Genomic DNA, 23344 nt, shown 5'->3' on the forward strand with positions numbered 1-23344 from the left:
TGATAATGGAGAAATATAACTTGGATCTCTATTCTCTTTGATAATTGGTATATGAATTAATATATCTGTAATGGCAAAATAAAAAATTATAAAAAAAAATAAATTTATGACTTTATGAGTTATCATAAGGCTTGGGGATAACTGCATGGAGTGGCAGTTGCTTTTCTTAAGAGAAACATGGGGGGTAACCTGCACGGTGCATCAGATACTACTGTAAGAATATTGCTAGGCAGACTGGATGGACCATTTGGTCCTTTTCTGCTGTCATTACTATGTGTATCAATATCCTGGACCATAAAATCCAAGGCCCAGTGTTGATTCTTGTCTGAATCCAATTCTACTTTTTCCCCCTGCTACCGAAGCAGAGAGCGATGTTGCAATTGCGACAAAATAATGAAAGCTAATTGGTTAAGGGTAGTAAACCCCATGCCTTCTGTTAGGGGTAGTAGCTGCTGCTTTATGCAGGTTGCCCCATGCACTCTTTTCTTTATTTCCACCTCTCACATTTAGGGATCCACAATGTTTATCCCATGCCTTTTTGAATTTGTCTACTGTTTTCGTCCTCACCACCTCCTCTGGAAGAGTATTCCAGGCATCCACCAACCTCTCCATGAAGAAACATTTCCTGATGTTGGTTCTGAGTCGAGACAATCTTGATTGCTTTCCAACAGAAAAGGTTTGAGGAGCATGCATCATTAAAATGTTTCCTGAAGGTCTGTAAAAGTCATAGCCCATGTTGATTGGCATCTGAATCCAATTCCACTCCCCCCCCCCCCCCCCCACTGCTGTCAAAGCAGAGAGCGATGGTGCAGTTGCATTAAAAGCATCAAGGCTTATTGGTTAAGGGTAGTAATCCAATGCCGTCTGTTAAGAGTAGTAACTGCTGCTCTCTGCAGGTTACCCCCATGCTTATCAGTTCCCCTAACCATAAAAGTCCCCTATAAGGAAAGACTAAAGAGGTTAGGGCTCTTCAGCTTGGAGAAGAGACGGCTGAGGGGGGATATGATAGATGACTTTAAAATCATGAAGTTAGCAAGTAGCACATTTAAAACTAATCCGAGAAAATTCTTTTTCACTCAACGCATAATTAAACTCTGGAATTTGTTGTCAAAGGATGTGGTTAGTGCAGTTAGTGTAGCTGGGTTCAAAAAAGGTTTGGAGAAGTTCATTATGTGCTATTAATCATGTTGACTTAGAAAATAGCCACTGCTATTACTAGCATCAGTCACTAACCAACCTCTTCCCCTTCTCAATAATATTCCAACAAAAACGTATAGGGGATTAATTGCTAGGTGATCTTGTACGGAGGTAGGTCTATGAGGGTAACCAATTAATGGTAATCCTCTTATGTACCTCCGTCTATTAGTCTTTTTTTATTTTTATTTAATTCACCAACATCTTTTACTTTTTATAATTTTCAATTTTTCTTAAAATCCCTTCTCCCCTGCTGCTTTTCCGTCCCACTGATGTTTTATTGCATACTTATCGGGACATCGCCTCAATAATATCTCATGGGCGCGGAGCTGCTCGTCCGACACGGGCCATGTTTCGGCACAAGGTGCCTGCTTCAGGGACTGTGGGAGAATGAGCTGTGTCCAACACTGGGTTCACAGCATATGGCAAACCTCCTCTTGGTAGCAGCACAAGATCAACAAGTTTTCACGTTTCGTAGCAAAACAAACATTCTGTGAGAAGTATTACTTCTACAATAGCTTCAACTGCGAGAGGAAGGCCTGGCTGCAGGTCACCAGCTCCTCCGCGTCCTCTCACTCACCTCAGACGCGACGTCACGTGATTCCCAGCGAGTTCGCGCCGGACGGCTCGTTCGGCCCAAAAAGAACTTTTGGCCAGCTTGGGGGGGTCAGGAGGCCCCCCCAAGCTGGCCAAAAGTTCTTTTTGGGCCGAACGAGCCGTCCGGCGCGAACGAGCCGGGAATCACGTGACGCCGCGTCACTCGACGTGCCACCGACGTCACATGCTTCTCGCCAAGGATTGCAGAAATGACGTCCTCACTCCTCGCTCGATCACCAGGGAGTTGTGGTAAGTCTGGGGGGGGGGGATTAAGGAGGGTGAGGGGGTTTAAATTTTTTTTTTGCACATATGTACATATACCCAACTCATTGGATTTTTTTTATGTCCATATTGGCCGCAAGTGGGACCCCCTTTCGGACATAAAAAATATGAACATAAAATTTTGCTCTGCACATCCCTAATCCACTCCACTACCTTGGTGCCAACTCCCAAGCTTCTCATTTTATTCACAAGCCTGCTATGCGAGACTGTATCAAAGGCTTTGCTGAAATCCAAGTAAATCACATTAAGCACTCTTCCTTGATCCAATTCTCTAGTCATCCAATTCAAAAAATCAATCAGATTTCTCTGACAGGACCTTCCCCTGGTGAATCTATGCTGTGCAGCAACCCTCTTATTTGTAGATAGTTCATTATCCTTTCCTTCAGCAGTCTACATCAATCTTTTGGGTACTTGCCAGGTTCTTATGGCCTGGACTGGCCACTGTTGGAAACAGGATGCTGGGCTTGATGGACCCTTGGTCTGACCCAGTATGGCATTTTCTTATGTTCTTATGTTCCGTTCCACCGAGGTGAGGCTGACCAGCCTGTAGTTTCCATCCTCTTCTTGGCTATCACTCTCGTGAAGTGGGACCACCGCTGCTCTTCTCCAATCGGGTGGTACCACTTCAGTTTCCAGGGATCTATTGAACAGGACTTTCAGCGGACCTACCGGGTCATCTCTGAGCTCCCTCAGTATCCTGGGATGTACCTCATCTGGACCCATGACTTTGTCCACTTTTAATTTGCCTAGCTCTTCCCAATCATTCTCTTCTGTAAATAGAGTTTCATCTACTCCAATCCCATCTATGTCTTTGTCAGCCAGCAACAGTTTTCTTTAGTGAACACCGAACTGAAGTATTTGTTTAATATTTCTGCTATTTCTTCTTCTCTCTCCTCACATTCCTCCCCGTCAGTTTTGCTCTACCACTTCAGGCCTGCCTTTTTTCTCTGATATTTCTGAAAAATGTTTTGTCTCCTCGCTTTACCTCTTTGGCAATCCTTTCTTCTGCTCAACCTTTTGCTTTCCTGATTTCTTTCTTCGTCTCTCCCAGCTTGATCAGATTTTCTTCCCTGTGTTCCTCTTTTTGGGATCCTTTATACTTCCTAAACGCGGTTCTGTTTGCTTTTATTTTTTCAGCCTCCACCTTAGAGTAGCAGACTGGTTTCTTTTTCCTCTTTTTTTTCATCCGGCTGCACACAGATCTGATCATAATAATCCTTAAATGATTTCAGTGGCAGGCACTATATGAATGAAAAACATCATTTGTAGTAACTCAGTAAATAATAAAAAGTAGTTTGGTAGAAATAAAGGTTAAATAAAAACAAAACTGTATCAGCTGGAACCTTTTTATTGGACTAACATTATGTTTCTTGGCTAGCTTTCAGGACTAAATTCTCCCTCCCTAAGGTCAGAACAGAATCTATAAAAACATAGCATCTAATATATATATATATTACTTGTTAACCTTTATTCCCCTATAGTAAATGATGTCCCATTGAGTCTTTCTAGGGCAGTGGGCTCAGTACAGTACCGGAAAGAATTAAAATCAGCTTGCACTCCTGTGGGGCTGGGTGTGCGCGAGGCGAGATGTCCATGCTCTACATGGAGAACAGCAAGTGAGGGCTTTGTGCCTGCTTTATAGTACAAGCGGTAAAAAATGCATGGGGATTTGCCACCCTTACCTCACCCTGCTCCAGACCCCACCTCTTTTCCTTGCAGCTAAAATGGCACACAAACCTTTAGCTGAATAACCAGTTAGGTCTTCTTTTTCCCATGATTTCATAACATGTTTTCACATTTTAAGGATTCTACAGTGAAATTATTTCATCGCAATACCATTTTGGGTTTCCTCTCCTTCAGTATGCTGGAGTTGTATGTGGGATAGAGTGAGTGTGTGCATGAAGGGTGGAGGAGAGGCGATATGAAGTGAGGGTGGTAAAATGTCTGGATATCAGCTCACTGCTGTACCCAACCAACACCCAGCCCTGAACATGGGAACTGCTCCTCAAACCTTCTCTTTCAGTTACTGTGGTACCTCCGGCTGTAAGGACTCCCGTATACAATTTTTTTTTTTTTTTGGTAACTCTATAGCTTGTAACAGAGTACCTTTTAAATAAGAGAAGCCCCCTTTGGGGTTAAGGCTGCAGTGTGCACCTACAATAGTGAATGAGGAAGGGTCTCATCAGAGTGACTGACTCCAGCCACTTGCTTTAAACAATATGAATGGGCTGTTGGATTTGGCAGTTTAGTGATTAAGGTGCTTAAATCTTTTGAGGCTGGAAATCCAAATTAGAGCTGAGCGAATAAAGGTGCATATGAGCCCTGTGACAGAAAGAAGAACCCCCTTCACATCCCTTCTCCCAAAAATTGATATCCATGCAATATGAATTTACTCACCAACCACCACCGGCAGCACCTTCATAGCCTTCCTCTCTCTCCCGTTGATCTTGGCCTGTTTCCTGTGTTGGATGGAGTGGGAGGTGTACTGGAGGTGAGGATATGACACTGTTTGTATACCATGGCCATTGTCCACATAAGCCTTGGGAAAGGGGCATTCTGAGTTGGCATAAAGGTTCAGGTCCTCTTGTCTGGTACTGTTTGGACTCCTTTCGAGAAGCAGGGTTGAGCATTGTAGCTTCTTCCCTGGAGACATCTGACTCCGCAGCTTGGCCTTCCTCGTTTCCTCCCAGCGCTTCAGGCCTTGGAACATGCCACAGTACAGGACCAGCATAATGGGGCATGGAATGAAGAAAGAGCAGACGGAAGAGTAGATGATGTAGTTGTTATCCTCGAGTTTACACACGGTGGGGTCACGATTTGGAATGTTATTCAGGCCAAAGATAACTGGTGAAGCTACAGCAAGTGCAAATATCCAAGTGGTAGAGATGAGAAAAAGCTGGCGGTTGTCAACCTGACGTCGGTTATAATTCAGGGGAATAGCAACAGCAATAAACCTGTAAAATGAAGAGACAGAATCAGTCAGTGGGTTCCATTTAGTCTTACATTCCTACTAATGGCGTATCATGGGTCTCCAGTGCTCAGGGGCCAATGCTTTCTTTTGTGCTCCACCCACCAGTCCTTCTTGTAGCAATAATTACTTAAACACAGAAAATCACAATAATGCAAACACCAAAGGAAACTTCAGGAGTGTTCCACTTCTGGCCTTTGAGGAAAAAACATTTTTTCCGTTTTTTCCCCTTAGGCTTTCAGATATCACTGTGGCCTCATTACATCACTCTGTTCTCCGCCTAATTTAGAAGGGATGCGTTATTGTATGGCGACTATGCAACCACGTAGTGTGTCTATTGGGTGGCAGCATCTAGGGCCACATTGATTGTGAGAACCATTCAGGGGAGCAAGGCCTTGTTTTTGGCTAGCTACTGGAGGAGGGAATGGTGAAAGGAAAGGCAGCAGAGGGGGTGAGAGAATGGCAGGGAAGCATCACCAGCTCAAGCAGACGGCACTGAGGGTTTCATGGAAAGAGGGAGCAGTGTCTCTTATGCACACACAGATCCACAGCTTTCCTTTCTCTCTCGCACACACATGCACAAGCAGATTTTCTCTCTGTAACTATCACACACACATTCTCTTCCTCCCTGTATCTTTCCCATCCATGCACAACTCCAGCACTTTGCCTCTCTCCCTCAGCCTGACTCCAGGACTCTTCCACGTCTGTGACCTCAGCTTGTTTTTCCATCCCTTAGCCCTTATCCCAATGCTCTACTGCTGACAAGGTATGAGCACACGGAGCTGGTACAAGAATCTCACTCAGCAGCTCTCTGCTTCAGCCCCTGCTCTCTCAGGCAGAAGTGGGGGGGGGGGGGGGGGGCTGAGGTTGGAGCAAACTGGAGAAGAACCACTCTGCTCCCTAATCCAGTCCCTCTCCTCCTGTTGTTCTCTGCTCCCCTCTTGCCCTGCAGGGAACAGGAGGGGAGAAGTGAGCTGAGAGTGGAGGAGAATGGTCACCTGGAAGGAGAGCATCACCTTGGTGAGGCAGGAAGCAATCCTGTAACTTGGACCTGCCCTCTCAAGGTGATGTAGCATCCTCTTGCACTGAGGATATGTCTCCAGGGGCACGTGCCCAGGAGGGAAGGGTTAGGATGGCTGTTATAGCTAGTGATTCGATTAGGAAGGTAGATAGCTGGGTGGCTAGTGGATATGAGCTAATTACAATGTTTAATAGAATTTTACTGATGTTATAAGGCAAAACCAGAAGACCTAAACTGTTTGAACACAGCTACAATGTAAACCGATGTAATATTCTATATTGAACAGCGGTATATAAAAACCAATAAATAAATATGAGGATTGCTTGGTAACTAGACTTCACAGGTTACAGATAGGAGTTTGGATAGGAGCCAGCTGTCTTGATACATGTGGGTGCCAGTGACATAGGAAAGTGCAGGAGGGAGGATCTGGAAGCCAAATGTAGGTTATAGGTAGAAAGTTGAAATCCAGAACTTCATTCTCAGAAATGCTCCCTGTTCCATGATGGTGCAGAGGAGAGGCTTTTAGGGCTTTTTTTTTTTTTTTTTTTTTTTTTTTTAAATCTTTATATTTATCGAATGTTAGGCTCAGCGGTCCATGGGTTATTCCTGCGGACTGCCGCTCTCACCTCCAGCCCAGCCTGGTTATGGGCACCACATCCCAGCTCGGGGAGGCCTCCTTGATGCATCAGGTCAACTGCTGCGGCGAAAGCAACAGCATGCTGCCTGGACTCGTGGCTGAGATGCCACAGATGGGTTTGGATGTGACATGTCCTCCTTAGTCGCACGCACATCCTTTTCTCTGAATTTAAAGGGACCGTGGTGGGGAAAGCCCCGCTGTCGTCCTGGATGACATCACTCTGCCTGGCCCTTTAAAGGATCCTGCCTTCAGTCCTCCAAGATTAACTTCCCTGGAAGTAGTGCTTTGCCACAGCATTCCTGCGCTCCAGATCTTGGTTCCGTGTTCCTGATTCCTCTTCCTGGTTCTTGTCTTGGGGTCTGGTCCGTGCTTCTGAGTTCTGTCTTCTCATGGTCAGTTTTCATCCCTTCATCTTCTGTCTTCAGTGTCTTCGCTCATCCCTGTGCTGTTTCTTGCCTATCCTCTGCCTCTGTTCCTCAGACAGATGCCTTCTTGACCCCTTGCCTGGACACCGATTCTGATTGACCTCCACCTGCCACTGACCACTGCCAGATCTTAACTCTGCTGCTTCTCCTTCCCTGGCCCGCAACTCCATCGCCTCCCCTGGCAACTCCATCGTCTCCCCTGCAACTCCATCTCTTCCCCTGGCCTGCAACTCCATCGTCTCAATGGATCCTCCCCTGGCCTGCAACTCCATTGTCTCCCCTGGCAACTCCATCATCTCCCCTGCAACTCCATCTCCTCCCCTGGCCTGCAACTCCATCGTCTCAATGGATCCTCACCTCGTAAGCAGAAGCCCACACCTAAGTCCAGCTGACCCCACCACCCAAAGGTTCTGCCTCTGCCTCAGCCAACTCCACCAGCTGACGGTAGGGACCTGCAGGGCTCCTCCCTGCCAATTCCATCAAGCCCACATCAGTGCAAGTGTCCACTTCTGCAACATTACTTTTTAAATTTTTAACAATGCACCAAACTTTGTACAGAAACACAGTTGAAAATATAATATACAAGAAATTATGTTAATAAAGAAGAAAATCTTTTCAATTGCTTTAGACCACAATAATGAGGAGAGGCAGAAATAAGGAGAAACGAAAGATAAACAGACATTAAGAAAACTGCCATTGCATGAAACATATAACTACATCCTGCAAATGTATAATACATAGACCATCTAATTAGATGTTATGTCTAAGGGATTAGAATTAAAAAGCATTTTCTTAGAATCAGTAAATGCTCTAAGCTGTTCAGGAGCAAAAAATACATAAGAATGTTGATGAAACTTAATACCACATTTACAAGGGTCTTGTTATAGAAAAATAGCTCCAGGAGCAGAGGTTTCTTGACACAAGGTCAGAAAACCCTTCCTCCTTTCCTGTGTTGCTCGAGTTAAATCAGGAAAAATTCTGACTTTTTGACCCATACATTGTTTATTCCTGTGTTGAAAATATGACTTCATAACATTGCTCAAATCATTTTCAGAATAAAAAAGGACACTAGTAGTATTAATTTGTCCACTACCTCGTGCTCAGAAGATTTTTTAAAAAGCTGTTAATTCGAGATTAGAGGGGATAGATTTATTTTACCAGGTGGAAAATAGACTTTATCAATAGTAGGAAACAATTCTGAGGAAATATTTAAAACCACCTGAAAGTATCTACAAAGCATTAGCCACAGTTTTTCTTCCACAACATGAGGAAAATTCAACAAATGGAGGTTTAAGTGTCCCAATCTATTTTAGATAAATTCTACTCTTCTGGAAATATTCCCATGTTCCTGGATAAGTGAAACTTGAATGGATTTTATAGATTTCACTTCATCCTGTAGAGCAGAAATTTTTCCAGCAACATCCTGATGCCGAGTGTCATAGTCAACTATGGATGGAAATGAGGAAAAGAGTGCATGAGGGTAACTTGCTGGTGTGTCAGATACTTCCCTTAACAAATAAGGGATAAGCCTTCATACTGTTGGTACAACTCATTATTGCTCTCTGCTTTAACAGCAGGGGGAAAAGAGGAAAAGGAGAATTAATTTCAGACAGCAACCAACAAGGACATGAATTTTATGGTCTGGGAAAACAAACAAGCATGAGATAACCTGCTGATGCGGCTGTTACTACCCTTAACCAATAAGCCTTATACTTGTGATGCAACTCCAACATTGCTCTCTGCTTCAATGACAAGAGATAAAGGGGAATTGGACTCAGACTGAAACCAAAAAGGGCCCTGACTTTAACGGTTTGGGAAAATAAGTATGGGGGCTAACTTGCAAGGCAGTTGCCACCCCTTGATGATACCTTTATGGGGGACACCTGTATGGCACGGGATGTGGGCACTTCGGGAATGGAGCTCCGTGCAGTCAGAGGGAAGCAGTCATCTAGGAGGCTGAGGGAAACCTCCTCTGCGGCAAGTTCCAGCACTATTCCACTGGGACCGGCAGTGCACACTACTCCCTTGAAGTTAACAGGAGCCATGAAGTTGTCAATAAGACCTTGTCTGGCAAAGGAGAAGACTTGGTGGGGTAAGTCCTGACCTTCCACTTACATTTAGAGGATATATTGGTAAAATAAGAAATCTTCAAAGCAACAATTGGGATAGATCACGGGAGAGCATCTACAGCATGGAGCATTCATGTGGCCATCTTGCATCTCACCCGCAAAATTGAGGGTTTTAGATTTGTTAGGAAGTGAACATCATTTTGAGGAAGGATGGGCTGGCACTAACCTTTAAAAAGGAAATAGTGAGGCTTTTAAATTAGATGATGGGGGAAAGCAAAAATTGCTTAGAAGTGCATGGTTTGGAATGATATATCTTTGAAAGATACTAACAGAACAGGGAAATTGGGGCATCCCAGTAGAAAGATTGCAAGAAATGCTAGTGGATCAGATGTCTAAAAAATAAGATGGGAGAGTGTATGGCATTGGATGAAGAGGTAGATATAATTGGCATCTCAGAGACCTGGTGGAAGGAGGATAACCAATGGGACACTGTGATATCAGGGTACAAATTATAACAAAGTGATAGATTGAATCAAATTGGTGGAGAGGTAGGACTAAATGATAAAGAGAGCATCGAGTCAAACAGGATAAAAGTTCTGAGGGAAACAAAATGCAATGCTGAATATTTGTGGATAGAAATTCTAGGTGAAGAGGGGAATAAAACAGCAGTGGGGGTGTATTAATGTCCAGCTGGCCAGAATGGACAGAGAGGCAATGAATAGCTAACAGAAATTAGGGAAGCTAATAAAATCAGCAGCACAGTAATAATGGGTGATTTTAATTACCCCAGTATTGCCTGGATTAATGTTACATCAGGACATTCTAGAGAAGTGAAGTTCCTAGATGAAATAAATGGAGCAGCTGGAACAAGAACCAACAAGAGGGGAATCTATTTTAGACCTAGTTCTTAGTGGAACACAGGATTTGGTGCAAGAGGTAACAGTGTTGGAACTACTTGGCAATAGTGATCACCACATGACCAAATTTGATTTAACTGGAGAAAGAAATTTATTGTAGCAGCATTTAACTTAAAAACAATGTGACTAACTTTTAAAAAGGAGATAGAGCAACTTTTAAACTAGAACAAGGGGGAAAGCCGACAGTCACTCAACAGTGCATGGTTCGGAGAAATGTATCCTTGAAGGATACAAATGAAACAGGAGAGTTAGGGCATCCCAACAGAGAGGTTCCATTAAAAGCAAACATAGTTCACGTGCCTATATGTAAAAAATCACCTGAGCTAAAGAATTCCGAATCATCCCCATTAACTGAAAAGCAGGTTGTTAATAAAAACGAAAAGCACACTTTGAAATGTCTGTATGCCAATGCCAGAAGTCTAAGAAATAAGATGGGAGAGTGAGAAGAGTAGATTTTAAAACGTGCGCGCGCTACCCGGCTCGCGCACATAGATGCACCGATTTTATAATATGCGTGCACCAACGCGAGCATGTTATAAAATACTTGGGCTGCGCACAAGGGGGGTAAACATATGCAAATTCATGCGGCGACGAGATCAGGGCTCCTCTAGTTCCCTCCCAGTCTGCTCCAATTTATGAACAGACTGGGAGGGAACTTTCCTACCCCCTACCGTAACCTCCTTTCCCCTTCCCCTCTCCTCCCCACCATCTAAATCACCTTTTTTTTTGGTACCTTTTATTCTACAAGTTACTTCAGTGCCTGACCTGAAATAAATTGTGTGCTCCGGCAGCCAGCTGGCATTCAAGGCTCCAGCACAGCAATGAATGGCACTGTCCCGGGCCGCTGACCCTGTTTGCCCCCTGGACCGCCCCTCCCCGCCCTCGGACCGCCCCTTCATAGAGGCCTGGCTCTTGTGCATGTAACCCCCATTTTTTACGCATAGGAGGGTTTTAAAATCAACCCGAGAGTGTATAGCAGTAAATGATGAGATAGACTTGGTGGAAGGAGGATAACCAATGGGAAGGAGGATAACCAATGGGACAGTGCTATATCAGGGTATAAATTATATCGCAATGATAGGGAGGATCAACTTGGTGGGGGTGTGGCACTTTATGTCCGGGAGGGTATAGAGTCCAACATGATAAAGATCATATAAGAGACTAAATGCTCAGTAGAATCTATGGGGTAGATTTTAAAACATTGCTTGCACGCATCCATGCCCGCGCTACCCGGCGCACACACATGGACGCCAGATTTTATAACATGCGCGCGCAATTGCATTCATGTTATAAAATCAGGGGTCGGTGCATGCAAGGGGGTGCACAATTGTGCAACTTGTGTGCGCCGACACCCACAGCGTTCCCCCATTCCCTCCCAGGCCGCACCGATTTCAGGGCAGCCTCAGAAGGAACTTCCCAACCCTCTAACCTAACCTCCCTTCCGCTTTCCCTAACCCTCCCGGCCCCTAGCCCTATCCTAATCCCCCCCCCCCCCCGACCTTTATTTTACCTGCTGCGCCTGCCTCTGGGCAGGCGCAAGTTGCGCCCACTGGCAGCCTGCCGGCACACGATCCTCTAACACAGGGCAAATGACCACTGTATCGGAGGCCTCTGGCCCCACCCCGCCCCTCCTGGCCCCTTTTTCGAAGCCCCGGGACATACACGCGTTGCTGGACCTTTCTAAAATAGGCCCGGCATGCGTAACCCCACCTACATAAGAACATAAGAAAATGCCATACTGGGTCAGACCAAGGGTCCATCAAGCCCAGCATCCTGTTTCCAACAGTGGCCAATCCAGGCCATAAGAACCTGGCAAGTACCCAAAAACTAAGGGGTAGATTTTCAAAGGGATATGCGTGTACCCCCCAAACCCCCCTTGCGTGCGCCGAGCCTATTTTGCATAGGCTCGGCGGCACGCACAAGCCCCGGGATGCGCATGTCGGGGGGGGGGGGGGCATGTCGCGGGCATGGTTTCGGCCCGGGGGATATGCGTGTACCCCCCAAACCCCCCTTGCGTGCGCCGAGCCTATTTTGCATAGGCTCGGCGGCACGCACAAGCCCCGGGATGCGCATGTCGGGGGGGGGGGGCATGTCGCGGGCATGGTTTCGGCCCGGGGGCGGTTTAGATAGGGCCGGGGGGGTGGGTTAGGTAAGGGAAGGGAAGGTGCGGGGGGTGGAAGGAAAGTTCCTCTGAGGCCGCTCCGAAATCGGAGGGAACGGAGGCAGCCTGCGCGGCTCAGCGCGCGCAGGCTGCCGATTTTGGGCAGCCTGCGCGCACCAGCCCTGGATTTTAATGGCTACGCGCGTATCCATTAAAATCCTGCGTACTCTTGTTCGCGCCTGGTGCGCGAAGAAAAGTACACGTGTGCGCAGATTTATAAAATCTGCCCCTAAGTCCATTCCATGTTACCGTTGCTAATGGCAGTGGCTATTCTCTAAGTGAACTTAATAGCAGGTAATGGACTTCTCCTCCAAGAACTTATCCAATCCTTTTTTAAACACAGCTATACTAACTGCACTAACCATATCCTCTGGCAACAAATTCCAGAGTTTAATTGTGCATTGAGTAAAAAAGAACTTTCTCCGATTAGTTTTAAATGTGCCCCATGCTAACTTCATGGAGAGCCCCCTAGTCTTTCTATTATCTGAAAGAGTAAATTACCGATTCACATCTACCTGTTCTAGACCTCTCATGATTTTAAACACCTCTATCATATCCCCCCTCAGCCGTCTCTTCTCCAAGCTGAAAAGTCCTAACCTCTTTAGTCTTTCCTCATAGGGGAGCTGTTCCATTCCCCTTATCATTTTGGTAGCCCTTCTCTGTACCTTCTCCATCGCAATTATATCTTTTTTGAGATGCGGTGACCAGAATTGTACACAGTATTCAAGGTGTGGTCTCACCATGGAGCGATACAGAGGCATTATGACATTTTCCGTTTTATTCACCATTCCCTTCCTAATAATTCCCAATATTCTGTTTGCTTTTTTGACTGCTGCAGCACACTGAACCAACGATTTCAATGTGTTATCCACTATGACACCTAGATCTCTGTCTTGGGTTGTAGCACCTAATATGGAACCCAACATTGTGTAATTATAGCATGGGTTATTTTTCCCTATATGCATCACCTTGCACTTATCCACATTAAATTTCATCTGCCATTTGGATGCCCAATTTTCCAGTCTCACAAGGTCTTCCTGCAATTTATCACAATCTGCTTGTGATTTAACTACTCTGAACAATTTTGTGTCATATGCAAATTTGATTGTCTCACTCGTATTTCTTTCCAGATCATTTATAAATATATTGAAAAGTAAGGGTCCCAATACAGATCCCTGAGGCACTCCACGCGCGTAGGCTTTTTAAAATCCAGCCCTATATGGGTAGAAATCCCATGTGTGTTGGGTAAGAGTATAGTGATAGGCGTATACTACCGTCCACCTGGACAAAATGGTCAGACAGATGATGAAATGCTAAGAGAAATCAGGGAAGCTAACCAATTTGGCAGTGCAATAATAATGGGAGATTTCAATTACCACACACAAACTGGGAGTCAGTAGATAACCACAGAAATAATCTAGTAACAAAAATTGTGGAAATCGCAATATTGTAAATATTAGCCTAAGAAGGTGTCAGCAAGCCTGACGTTATATGTCTTTGTAGCAGACACTAACCGGTCTACTCAATCATCCACCTTCATCGGTTTTTAATGCTTGAATACTGCAAAAGTTATTTTTATAGAGCTTTTTTCTTTTTAATTAAAATTGTCCTCCATGGAATTCAAAGTATATCAGACTCTTATCGGACAGCTCGTTTTTATTGCCCTACACGGGCCGGTGTTTCGCTTGCTAAGCTTCGTCAGGGGCAGATCAAATGATGTTATACCAAGAGTCAGTTACCATTCAAAATGGACTTCACATCTCAGCCATCTTGTCAAAGGGGGTTTGACAAGATGAAAGCTCTATAAAAATAACTTTTGCAGTATTCAAGCATTAAAAACCGATGAAGGTGGATGATTGAGTAGACCGGTTAGTGTCTGCTACAAAGACATATAACGTCAGGCTTGCTGACACCTTCTTAGGCTAATATTTACAATATTGCGATTTCCACAATTTTTGTTACTAGATTTCAATTACCCCAATATTGACTGGGTAAATGTAACATCAGGACTTGCTAGAGACATAAAGTTCCTGGATGCAATAAATGACTGCTTCATGGAGCAATTGGTTCAGGAACCAACAAGAGAGGGAGCTATTTTAGATTTAATTCTTATTGGAATGCAGGATTTGGTGAGAGAGGTAACGGTGGAGGGGCCACTTGGCAACAGTGATCATAACATGATCAAATTTAAACTAATAACTGGAAGGGGGACGATAAGTAAATCTGTAGCTCTAACACTAAACTTTCAAAAAGGAAACTGATAAAATGAGGAAAATAGTTAGAAAAAAAATCTGAAAGGTGCAGCTGGAAAGGTTAAAAGTGTACAACAGGAGTGGTCATTGTTTAAAAATACAATGCTAGAGGCGCAGTCCATATGTATTCCATGCATTAAGAAAGGTGGGAGGAAGGCAAAACAATTACCGGCATGGTTAAAAGGTGAGGTGAAAGAGGCTATTTTAGCCAAAACAACATCCTTCAAAAATTGGAAGAAGGATCCATCTGAAAATTTAAGTTCTGATTCTGCATATAAGATGATGCTTTTAACCTCCAGATCTGTGAATATATATATGCCTAGTGTATGTGCCCCCTACACTTATGGAATAAAAGTGCTCCCCATTTTTTGAACAATTGTTAAAATATAAAGCTAACTTGAATAACAGTCATTTTGGGTGACTTTAATTTACATGTTAATAAGATTCCTCTTTCCTCTGGATGTGATTTTTTTCTGCAAATTATGAGAAAGCTTGGCTGGGATCAAATCTCTTTAATACCTTAGATCTGGTGTTTATCAATTCGTCAACTGTTACATCTCAGTCTTTCAGTGTTACATATCTGGTACCAGATATGTAACAATAGCAAGAAAGAATGGGAAAGTAATACCATAGATGGACAGGGTGGAATATGGGCGGGACAGAGATAAGAACAGTATAAACATAAGAACATAAGAAAATGCCATACTGGGTCAGACCAAGGGTCCATCAAGCCCAGCATCCTGTTTCCAACAGTGGCCAATCCAGGTCATAAGAACCTGGCAAGTACCCAAAATCTAAGTCTATTCCATGTAACCATTGCTAATGGCAGTGGCTATTCTCTAAGGGGTAGATTTTAAAAGAAGCGCGATCAGCCTACTTTTGCTTGCGCATCAGACTCAAGCAAAAGTACGCTGGATTTTAGTAGATACGCGCGGAGCCGCGCGTATCCACTAAAATCCTGGATCGGCGCGCGCAAGGCTATCGATTTTGTATAGCCTGCGCGCGCCGAGCCGCGCTGCCTCCCCCCGTTCCCTCCAAGGCCGCTCCGAAATCGGAGCGGCCTCGGAGGGAACTTTCCTTTGCCCTCCCCTCACCTTACCCTCCCTTCCCCTACCTAACCCACCCACCCGGCCCTGTCTACACCCCCCCCTTACCTTTGTCGGGGGATTTACGCCTCCCGGAGGGAGACGTAAATCCCCGCGCGCCAGCGGGCCTGCTGCGCGCCGGGCCGCGACCTGGGGGCGGGTACGGAGGGCGCGGCCACGCCCCCGGGCCATAGCCACGCCCCCGTACCCGCCCCCAAAACGCTGCCGACACGCCCCCGGAACGCCGCGACGACCGGGCCCGCCCCCCGACACGCCCCCCTCCGAGAACCCCGGGACTTACGCGAGTCCCGGGGCTCTGCGCGCGCCGGGAGGCCTATGTAAAATAGGCTTCCCGGCGCGCAGGGCCCTGCTCGCGTAAATCCGCCCGGTTTTGGGCGGATTTATGCGAGCAGGGCTCTGAAAATCCGCCCCTAAGTGTACTTAATAGCAGTTAATGGACTTCTCCAAGAACTTATCCAATCCTTTTTTAAAAACAGCTATACTAACTGCACTGACCACATCCCCTGGTAACAAATTCCAGAGTTTAATTGTGCGTTGAGTAAAAAAGAACTTTCTCCGAAGTTAGAACAAAGAAACATTGGACTGGCATCTTTTCTCTGCTACTTTCCAGGCAGCTGCTGGAGATCTGATTCCAGTACCTCAGAAAAATGACTGCAGTGTTTTAAATTTACTTTTCTGAGTTTAGCATTTTCATTTGATGGTGTAGACCAAGGTTTGAGAGTGGCTATGTTTCAAATTCAAAAATCTACTCACATAATTAGAAATCTTGTAAATGGATATATTTTGTACTTCAAAGCGGCTTCCACATACAGTTCAAGCTTCTCTTACTTGCCTACAAATGCATTCACTCTCCAGCTCCTCATTATCTATCTTTTCTTCTCTCCCTACACCCTTCCTTGTGAACTCTATTCATTAGGCAAGTCGCTCTTATTTGTGCCCTTCCTGTCCGCTGCCAATTTCTGATTTTGCATGTTCCTTCTTGATTCACCATTTCAGGAGGGCTCAAGGCAATCTGATGCCTGAGGCAAAGGGTGAGATTGTGCCCCCCTCCCCCTCTGCCCCCTTCTCTCTGTCACCCACATAAAAGCACCCTCACACATGCTCTCTCACCCCGCCAGGCTTGCAATCTCTCTCACACACATACACACACACATAAGCAAGCTGTCACTCACACACACACGCACACACACACACAAACAAGCTGCCGAACACAAGCGCACACACACACACACACACACACACACACACACGCAAGCTGCCTTTCAAACTCACACACATACAAGCTGCCTCTCACCCAAGCAAGCTCCCTCTCTCTCACGTGGGGCCTTTCTCTGTTCTTCAGCCACCGCCAGAGCTCAGACCAGCAGCGGCTGAAGTAGTGGCATAGCCCACCCACTTTAGGATCAGACCCACCCAATCAGCATTGCCCGGTGGCCCAAGAAGAGAGGAAGGGCTGCAGTGGACATGCCAGGCAAGAAGAAGAGGCCCTGGTGAAGAAGAGACCTTATTAGGTTCATCAGTAAATAGACCCTTTCAACAGGGAGAAATACTTTTCTTGAAGTGAATCTATTCAGGCTCCTACGAATGTAATTCTTTGAGATGGAACCAAGTTTGCCTTGGTGAAGTTGACCAGAAATCCATGGATTGGGACTCCTGACACAGATAGACCCATCACCAACCAACCATCCAGGTATGGGAATATGTAGATTCCCTACTAGTGAAGCTGTGCCACCACAATCACAAGGTATTTTGTTCCCCTTTGATCCTCGTCCTCTGAGAAGAACACCTTATATTGGTAATGTGAGTCATTTACCACAAAGCTGAGGAACTTTCATTGGCTGGAGGGAATGGAAATGTATGCATAAACATCTTCCTGTCACAACTGAGGGTTTTGGCTAGGACTGGAGAACCCCCCACAGGGGCAATTCAGGACCTCATGGACCTCAGGAGATCTTTTGCCTGGACCAGTCACCTCCCCCACAGTTTGAGCACTTGGGTTCTGGCAGTTGGCAGGACTTAGACTGAGGCTGGATTTGAGGTGCAGGCTGGAACTTAGAGCAACAGGCTGGAAACAAGGACTGGATACAGAGGCAGGGCAGGACTGGAAACAAGGACAGGGTATAGGTGGAACTAGGCTGGACAGATTGGGTCAAGGCAAGGCACTATCAATACAAAGAATGGATACCAAGGACAGGACTAGGCTGACAAGGACAAGACAGAACAGAAGAACACGGGGCCCAAAGGCAGCAGTTCAGAAGGCCCACAGGCCACTAAGTATAAGGCCCGGAGGCCTGGGAGGAAGATACTAGGAGGCCCGGAGGCTGAAGGCTAGGCAAGGCAGAGCTGGAAGGCTCAGAGGCCATAGAGCAATACAAGGTAGAACAGGGCAAAGCAGGGAACTGAGTAGACGCAATGACAAGGCATCAGGTATTTCAAGAAGCAGGGATAAATAGGTCAAGCCTTGCTGAGCCATGAGTCCATAGAGACTATGGCTGGAACAAGAGCAGGAGTAGCTCCATGGGGACCTCTGTTGGCAGGGAGGCTGCATAGCAGGCTGGATCCTAACACTTCCAGAACACACATCCATTTGTCTGGGGGAAGTTCATCTCGAACTTCTCTTGAACCATCAGCTTGCTAAGTCTCCAAAAGTCCAGTTAAGGTCTCAATCTCCCTAATTTCTTTGGGATTAGGAAATAAAGGGAATAGAATCTATGGCCACCTCCAAGAAGAGACATGCTTATTCGCCTTTTGCTGAAGAAGCGACTCCACCTCCAGCTGCAACTGGACAGATTGAAACATCTATTTATATTGGTGTAATAAACAGATCTTCATTGTAAACAAAAGAAATGGATAGAGATTTAGTGGAGGAAATTAACAAATTGCTATGAAAGGGAAGGTGCTATTGGCTAGGGGATTTCAATCTTCCAGAAGTTGCTGAGGACCTCATGGCTGAGGTGTCTTCTAGAAGCAGGGGAGATCCTGGATTCTCTGGAGGGAGAACGGTTCTGTCAACTGTTAATGGAACCCACTTGGGAGGCTGCGGTACTGGACTGGTGCTTACCAATAGGGACAGTGTTTCTGATGTTGCAGTAGATGATCATCTGGGATCCAGTGGTAACCAGATGCTGTGGTTCAATATTAGAGTACAGGAGATGAGTGCCTGAGACTTCAGGAAAACTAACTTTGGAGGAGTACCTGAAGGAATCATTAGCTGGATAGGAAACTCTAGGGGAAGTAGGGGAGCAGTGGACAAACTCATCTTTTTGTTTGGAAAATAAAGGAAAGAGGAAAAAGAGGTTGCTATGGTTTTCTAAAGAAGTAAGGTTTTCTAAAGAGGTAAGGAAAAAAGGGTTGGTATTCATAGATCGCAGAAAGGAAGACAGGTGACAATATCTGGAAAAGCTAAGAGAAGCTGGAAAAGTATTCAAGAATGCAAAGATGCAAATGGAAGAAAAAGTAGCAAATACAATAAAATGGGGGAAGCATTCCTCTAAAATGACCCTCCTTTCCTCTTCACCTCTGTCTTTCGCCAGACCAATTTGCTCCAAACTCTGCACTGTCAGCTGTTATTTCTGTGCCTCTTACCTTGCCTTCAGGAAAATAATTAAGACTTGGCTATTCAATCAGGCCTTTCCCTAAACTCACTTCTAAAATCTGGACAGTGACAGACTCTTCTTTATCACTTGACTACTGAAACTTTTACCATGAAACCTGACTGACTTACTCTTATTGACTACTTCCTCTGGACCTGATGCCTGACTCTTTCCAATGTGTCTACACTATAGAATCTTTTGCTAACCTGGTCCTCTAAGCCATCCTGTAGACCAGTATTGCTTACCATATTTTATGCTACTCCTTAGATGACCACTACAATCTTCCTCACACCTCTAATCTTTTCTTATATCTCCCTCCTTAATATACCCTTTCCATGTTTCTCCATGCTTGTTGTAAACTAAGATGCAAATACAACAGGGATTTAATTATAAATGTAATTGTAAACCACCTTCAGATCAACTTGATAAAGGCAGAATATCAAATGTTTATAAATACATAAATATATCAGCGCCAAATGACAGGCAGGTAAATCTAACGGTAGTGTTTTTCATACCCAAAGAAATCAAGTTTGCATATCTATAAACAGGATGAATTAGCCACAAGACTTTACTGAGCATGTGAGCCCCTCAGTCTCTTCGAGAGTTTAAGATTTAGCAAGATAGATGACTCTCCAGGGAGGTGGGCAGGTATGAAGTATAGCTAATTCATCCTGGTGTCTATGGAGAATCTTGTTTATAGGTAAGCAAACTTGCTTTCTCCATTGACATGCAGGCATGAATTAATCATAGCATATGGGAAGTTACAAACTGAGTGCAGAACAATTCTTAAAGGATAATTTGCCTCCACCAAGAGAGTGGACTACTGGGTGAATAGGCTGCATAGAACTGCTTGTCCAAAGTTATTTTCTCCTTGGGATATGCTGTCCAGACATGAAACTGTGAATGGATAACCAACTAGCAGCTTAGCAAATGTACAAAACAATAGCAGGATCTAGGGATGATCTTGTCTGATGATCTCAAGGTGCCTAAACAGGTGGAAAAGACAATGGGAAAGCCAGAAAAATGTTTGGGTGTATAGGGAGAGGAGTGGTTAATAGAAAAAATGAGATAATATTGTCCATATGTCTCTGGTGAGACCTGATTTGGATTACTGTGTACAGTTCTGGAGACCATACCTTCAAAAGGATATAAACAGGATGGATTTGGTCCAGAAGGTGGCTACTAAAATGATCAGTGATCTTCATTGTAAAGCATATGGCGAAAGTCTTAAAGATCTATACAAATAAATCCTAGAGGAAAGGTGAGATATGATAGAGACATTTAAATACCTCAAAAGTATCAATGTGCAGGAAGTGGGTCTCTTTCAACGGAAAGGAAACTCCGGAAGAAGGGGTCATGGGATGGGGTAGACTGAGTAATCTAAGGAAGTATTAATTTATAGAAAGAGTGGTAGATGCATGAAACAACCTCCCAGAGGAGTTGGGAATTCAAGAAAGCATGGGATGAGCACAGTGGATCTCAGAGGGAGTGGTAGGAATTGTAAAATTGAGCTGTTGGTATGAATGGGCAGACTAGATAGACTGTTTGGTCTTTCTCTGCTGTCATGTTTCTGTGTTGCTACATTTAAATGGAAGAGGCCCTGAGATGAGTCACTGAAGTTGCCATGGCTCTCATTTGATGACCCTTAACAATGTAAGCCAGCCAGCACATAACAGTGTGCTATACAATCTGCTAGCCAATTAGACAGAGTGATTATGGTTACTGCCCTTCCTATTCTATTGTGATCAAAGTGTGACATCTATCATCTTTAGTTTACCCCAGGAGTGAGTGGCCTAACATCTGGAGAGGCAAATCCAAGTAGCTGATGGTAAAAAAAGATAAGCTAGTTGTCGTCTGCCTTCTCTTTGAGTGGAGCCCTCAGGTGCTATTGGTTAGCAAGGCATAAGGAATGGGGGGTAGCTCCCAATACACACAAGAAGCTTGGAACAGAGTGGGATGCTGGAGAACACCAGGAAATCAAGAATATGAAGGAGGTCAAGCAGGAGCATGGACGTTAGAAACCAGAGACAAAGGAGTCTTCTGGATTCAGGCAACAAGTATGAAGCCAGAGTACAAGGACTAGGAATAGGACCAAGCTCTGGCAACTGACTGAGGACAAGCCTGAGTATACTTACAGATCTAGTCAGGAAACAAGAAGGCCCTTAAGGAGAAGTGAAGGACACAGAGCTGGGAGGACTGGATAGATAGTCCAAGCAGTTTATACTGCTACCTGCAGGTCAGAGGTGACATCAGCAACAAATCCTCACACAAAAGACATAAGAAACATAAGAAAATGTCATACTGGGTCAGACCAAGGGTCCATCAAGCCCAGCATCCTGCTTCCAACAGTGGCCAATCCAGGCCACAAGAACCTGGCAAGTACCCAAAAACTAAGGGGCGGATTTTAAAAGACCTGCTCACGTAAATCCGCCTGGATTTACGCGAGCAGGTCCTTGCGTGCCGGCGTGCCTATTTTCCATAGGCCTGCCAGCGCGCGCAGAGCCCCGGGACTCGCGTAAGTCCCGGGGGTTTTTGTCGGGGGCGTGTCGGGGGTGGGGCCGATCGACGCGGCGTTTTGGGGGCGGGACGTGGCGTTTTGGGGGCGTGCCCGGGGGCGTGGTTTCGGCCCAGGGCGGTCTGGGGGCGTGGCCACACCCTCCGGAACCGCCCCCGGGTTGTGTCTTGGCGCACCAGTGGCCCGCTGCCGTGCGTGGATTTACGTCTCCCTCCGGGAGGCGTAAATCCGTGGACAAAGGTAGGGGGGGGTTAGGTAGAGGAAGGGAGGGGAAGGTGAGGGGAGGGCGAAAGAGAATTCCCTCCGAGGCCACTCCGATTTCGGAGCGGCCTCGGAGGGAACGGAGGCAGGCTGCGCGGCTCGGCACGCGCCGGCTGCCCAAAATCGGCAGCCTTGCGCGCGCCGATCCAGGATTTTATAAGATACGCGCGGCTACGCGCGTATCTTATAAAATCCAGCGTACTTTTGTTTGCACCTGGTGCGCCAACAAAAGTACGCGAACGTGCATTTTTTAAAAATCTACCCCTAAGTCTATTCCATGTTACCATTGCTAATGGCAGTGGCTATTCTCTAGGTGAACTTAATAGCAGGTAATGGACTTCTCCTCCAAGAACATATCCAATCCTTTTTTAAACACAGCTATACTAACTGCACTAACCACATCCTCTGGCAACAAATTTCAGAGTTTAATTGTGCGTTGAGTAAAAAAGAACTTTCTCCGATTAGTTTTAAATGTGCCCCATGCTAACTTCATGGAGTGCCCCCTAGTCTTTCTACTATCCGAAAGAGTAAATAACCGATTCACATCTACCCGTTCTAGACCTCTCATGATTTTAAACACCTCTATCATATCCCCCCTCAGTCGTCTCTTCTCCAAGCTGAAAAGTCCTAACCTCTTTAGTCTTTCCTCATAGGGGAGTTGTTCCATTCCCCTTATCATTTTGGTAGCCCTTCTCTGTACCTTCTCCATCGCAATTATATCTTTTTTGAGATGCGGCGACCAGAATTGTACACAGTATTCAAGGTGCGGTCTCACCATGGAGCGATACAGAGGCATTATGACATTTTCTGTTTTATTCACCATTCCCTTTCTAATAATTCCCAACATTCTGTTTGCTTTTTTGACTGCCGCAGCACACTGAACCGATGATTTCAATGTGTTATCCACCTAGATCTCTTTCTTGGGTTGTAGCACCTAATATGGAACCCAACATTGTGTAATTATAGCATGGGTTATTTTTCCCTATATGCATCACCTTGCACTTATCCACATTAAATTTCATCTGCCATTTGGATGCCCAATTTTCCAGTCTCACAAGGTCTTCCTGCAATTTATCACAATCTGCTTGTGATTTAACTACTCTGAACAATTTTGTGTTATCTGCAAATTTGATTATCTCACTCGTCGTATTTCTTTCCAGATCATTTATAAATATATTGAAAAGTAAGGGTCCCAATACAGATCCCTGAGGCACTCCACTGCCCACTCCCTTCCATTGAGAAAATTGTCCATTTAATCCTACTCTCTGTTTCCTGTCTTTTAGCCAGTTTGCAATCCACGAAAGTTCATCGCCACCTATCCCATGACTTTTTACTTTTCCTAGAAG

At 45.2% G+C, this 23344-nt stretch overlaps 1 protein-coding gene across 1 annotated transcript in view; it reads right to left on the reverse strand.

The window, feature by feature from the left end:
* The window catches only part of DRD4 (dopamine receptor D4), a 74591-nt gene that overhangs the window by 13367 nt on the left and 37880 nt on the right, over positions 1–23344 (reverse strand). The window contains exon 3 of the mRNA XM_029582895.1: positions 4471–5027. Within this exon, the coding sequence (XP_029438755.1) occupies positions 4471–5027 (557 nt within the window). The remainder of the gene's footprint in view (positions 1–4470; positions 5028–23344) is intronic.

Source organism: Rhinatrema bivittatum, chromosome 17 (genome assembly GCF_901001135.1).
Source record: "Rhinatrema bivittatum chromosome 17, aRhiBiv1.1, whole genome shotgun sequence".
Classification (NCBI taxonomy): Eukaryota; Metazoa; Chordata; class Amphibia; order Gymnophiona; family Rhinatrematidae; genus Rhinatrema; species Rhinatrema bivittatum.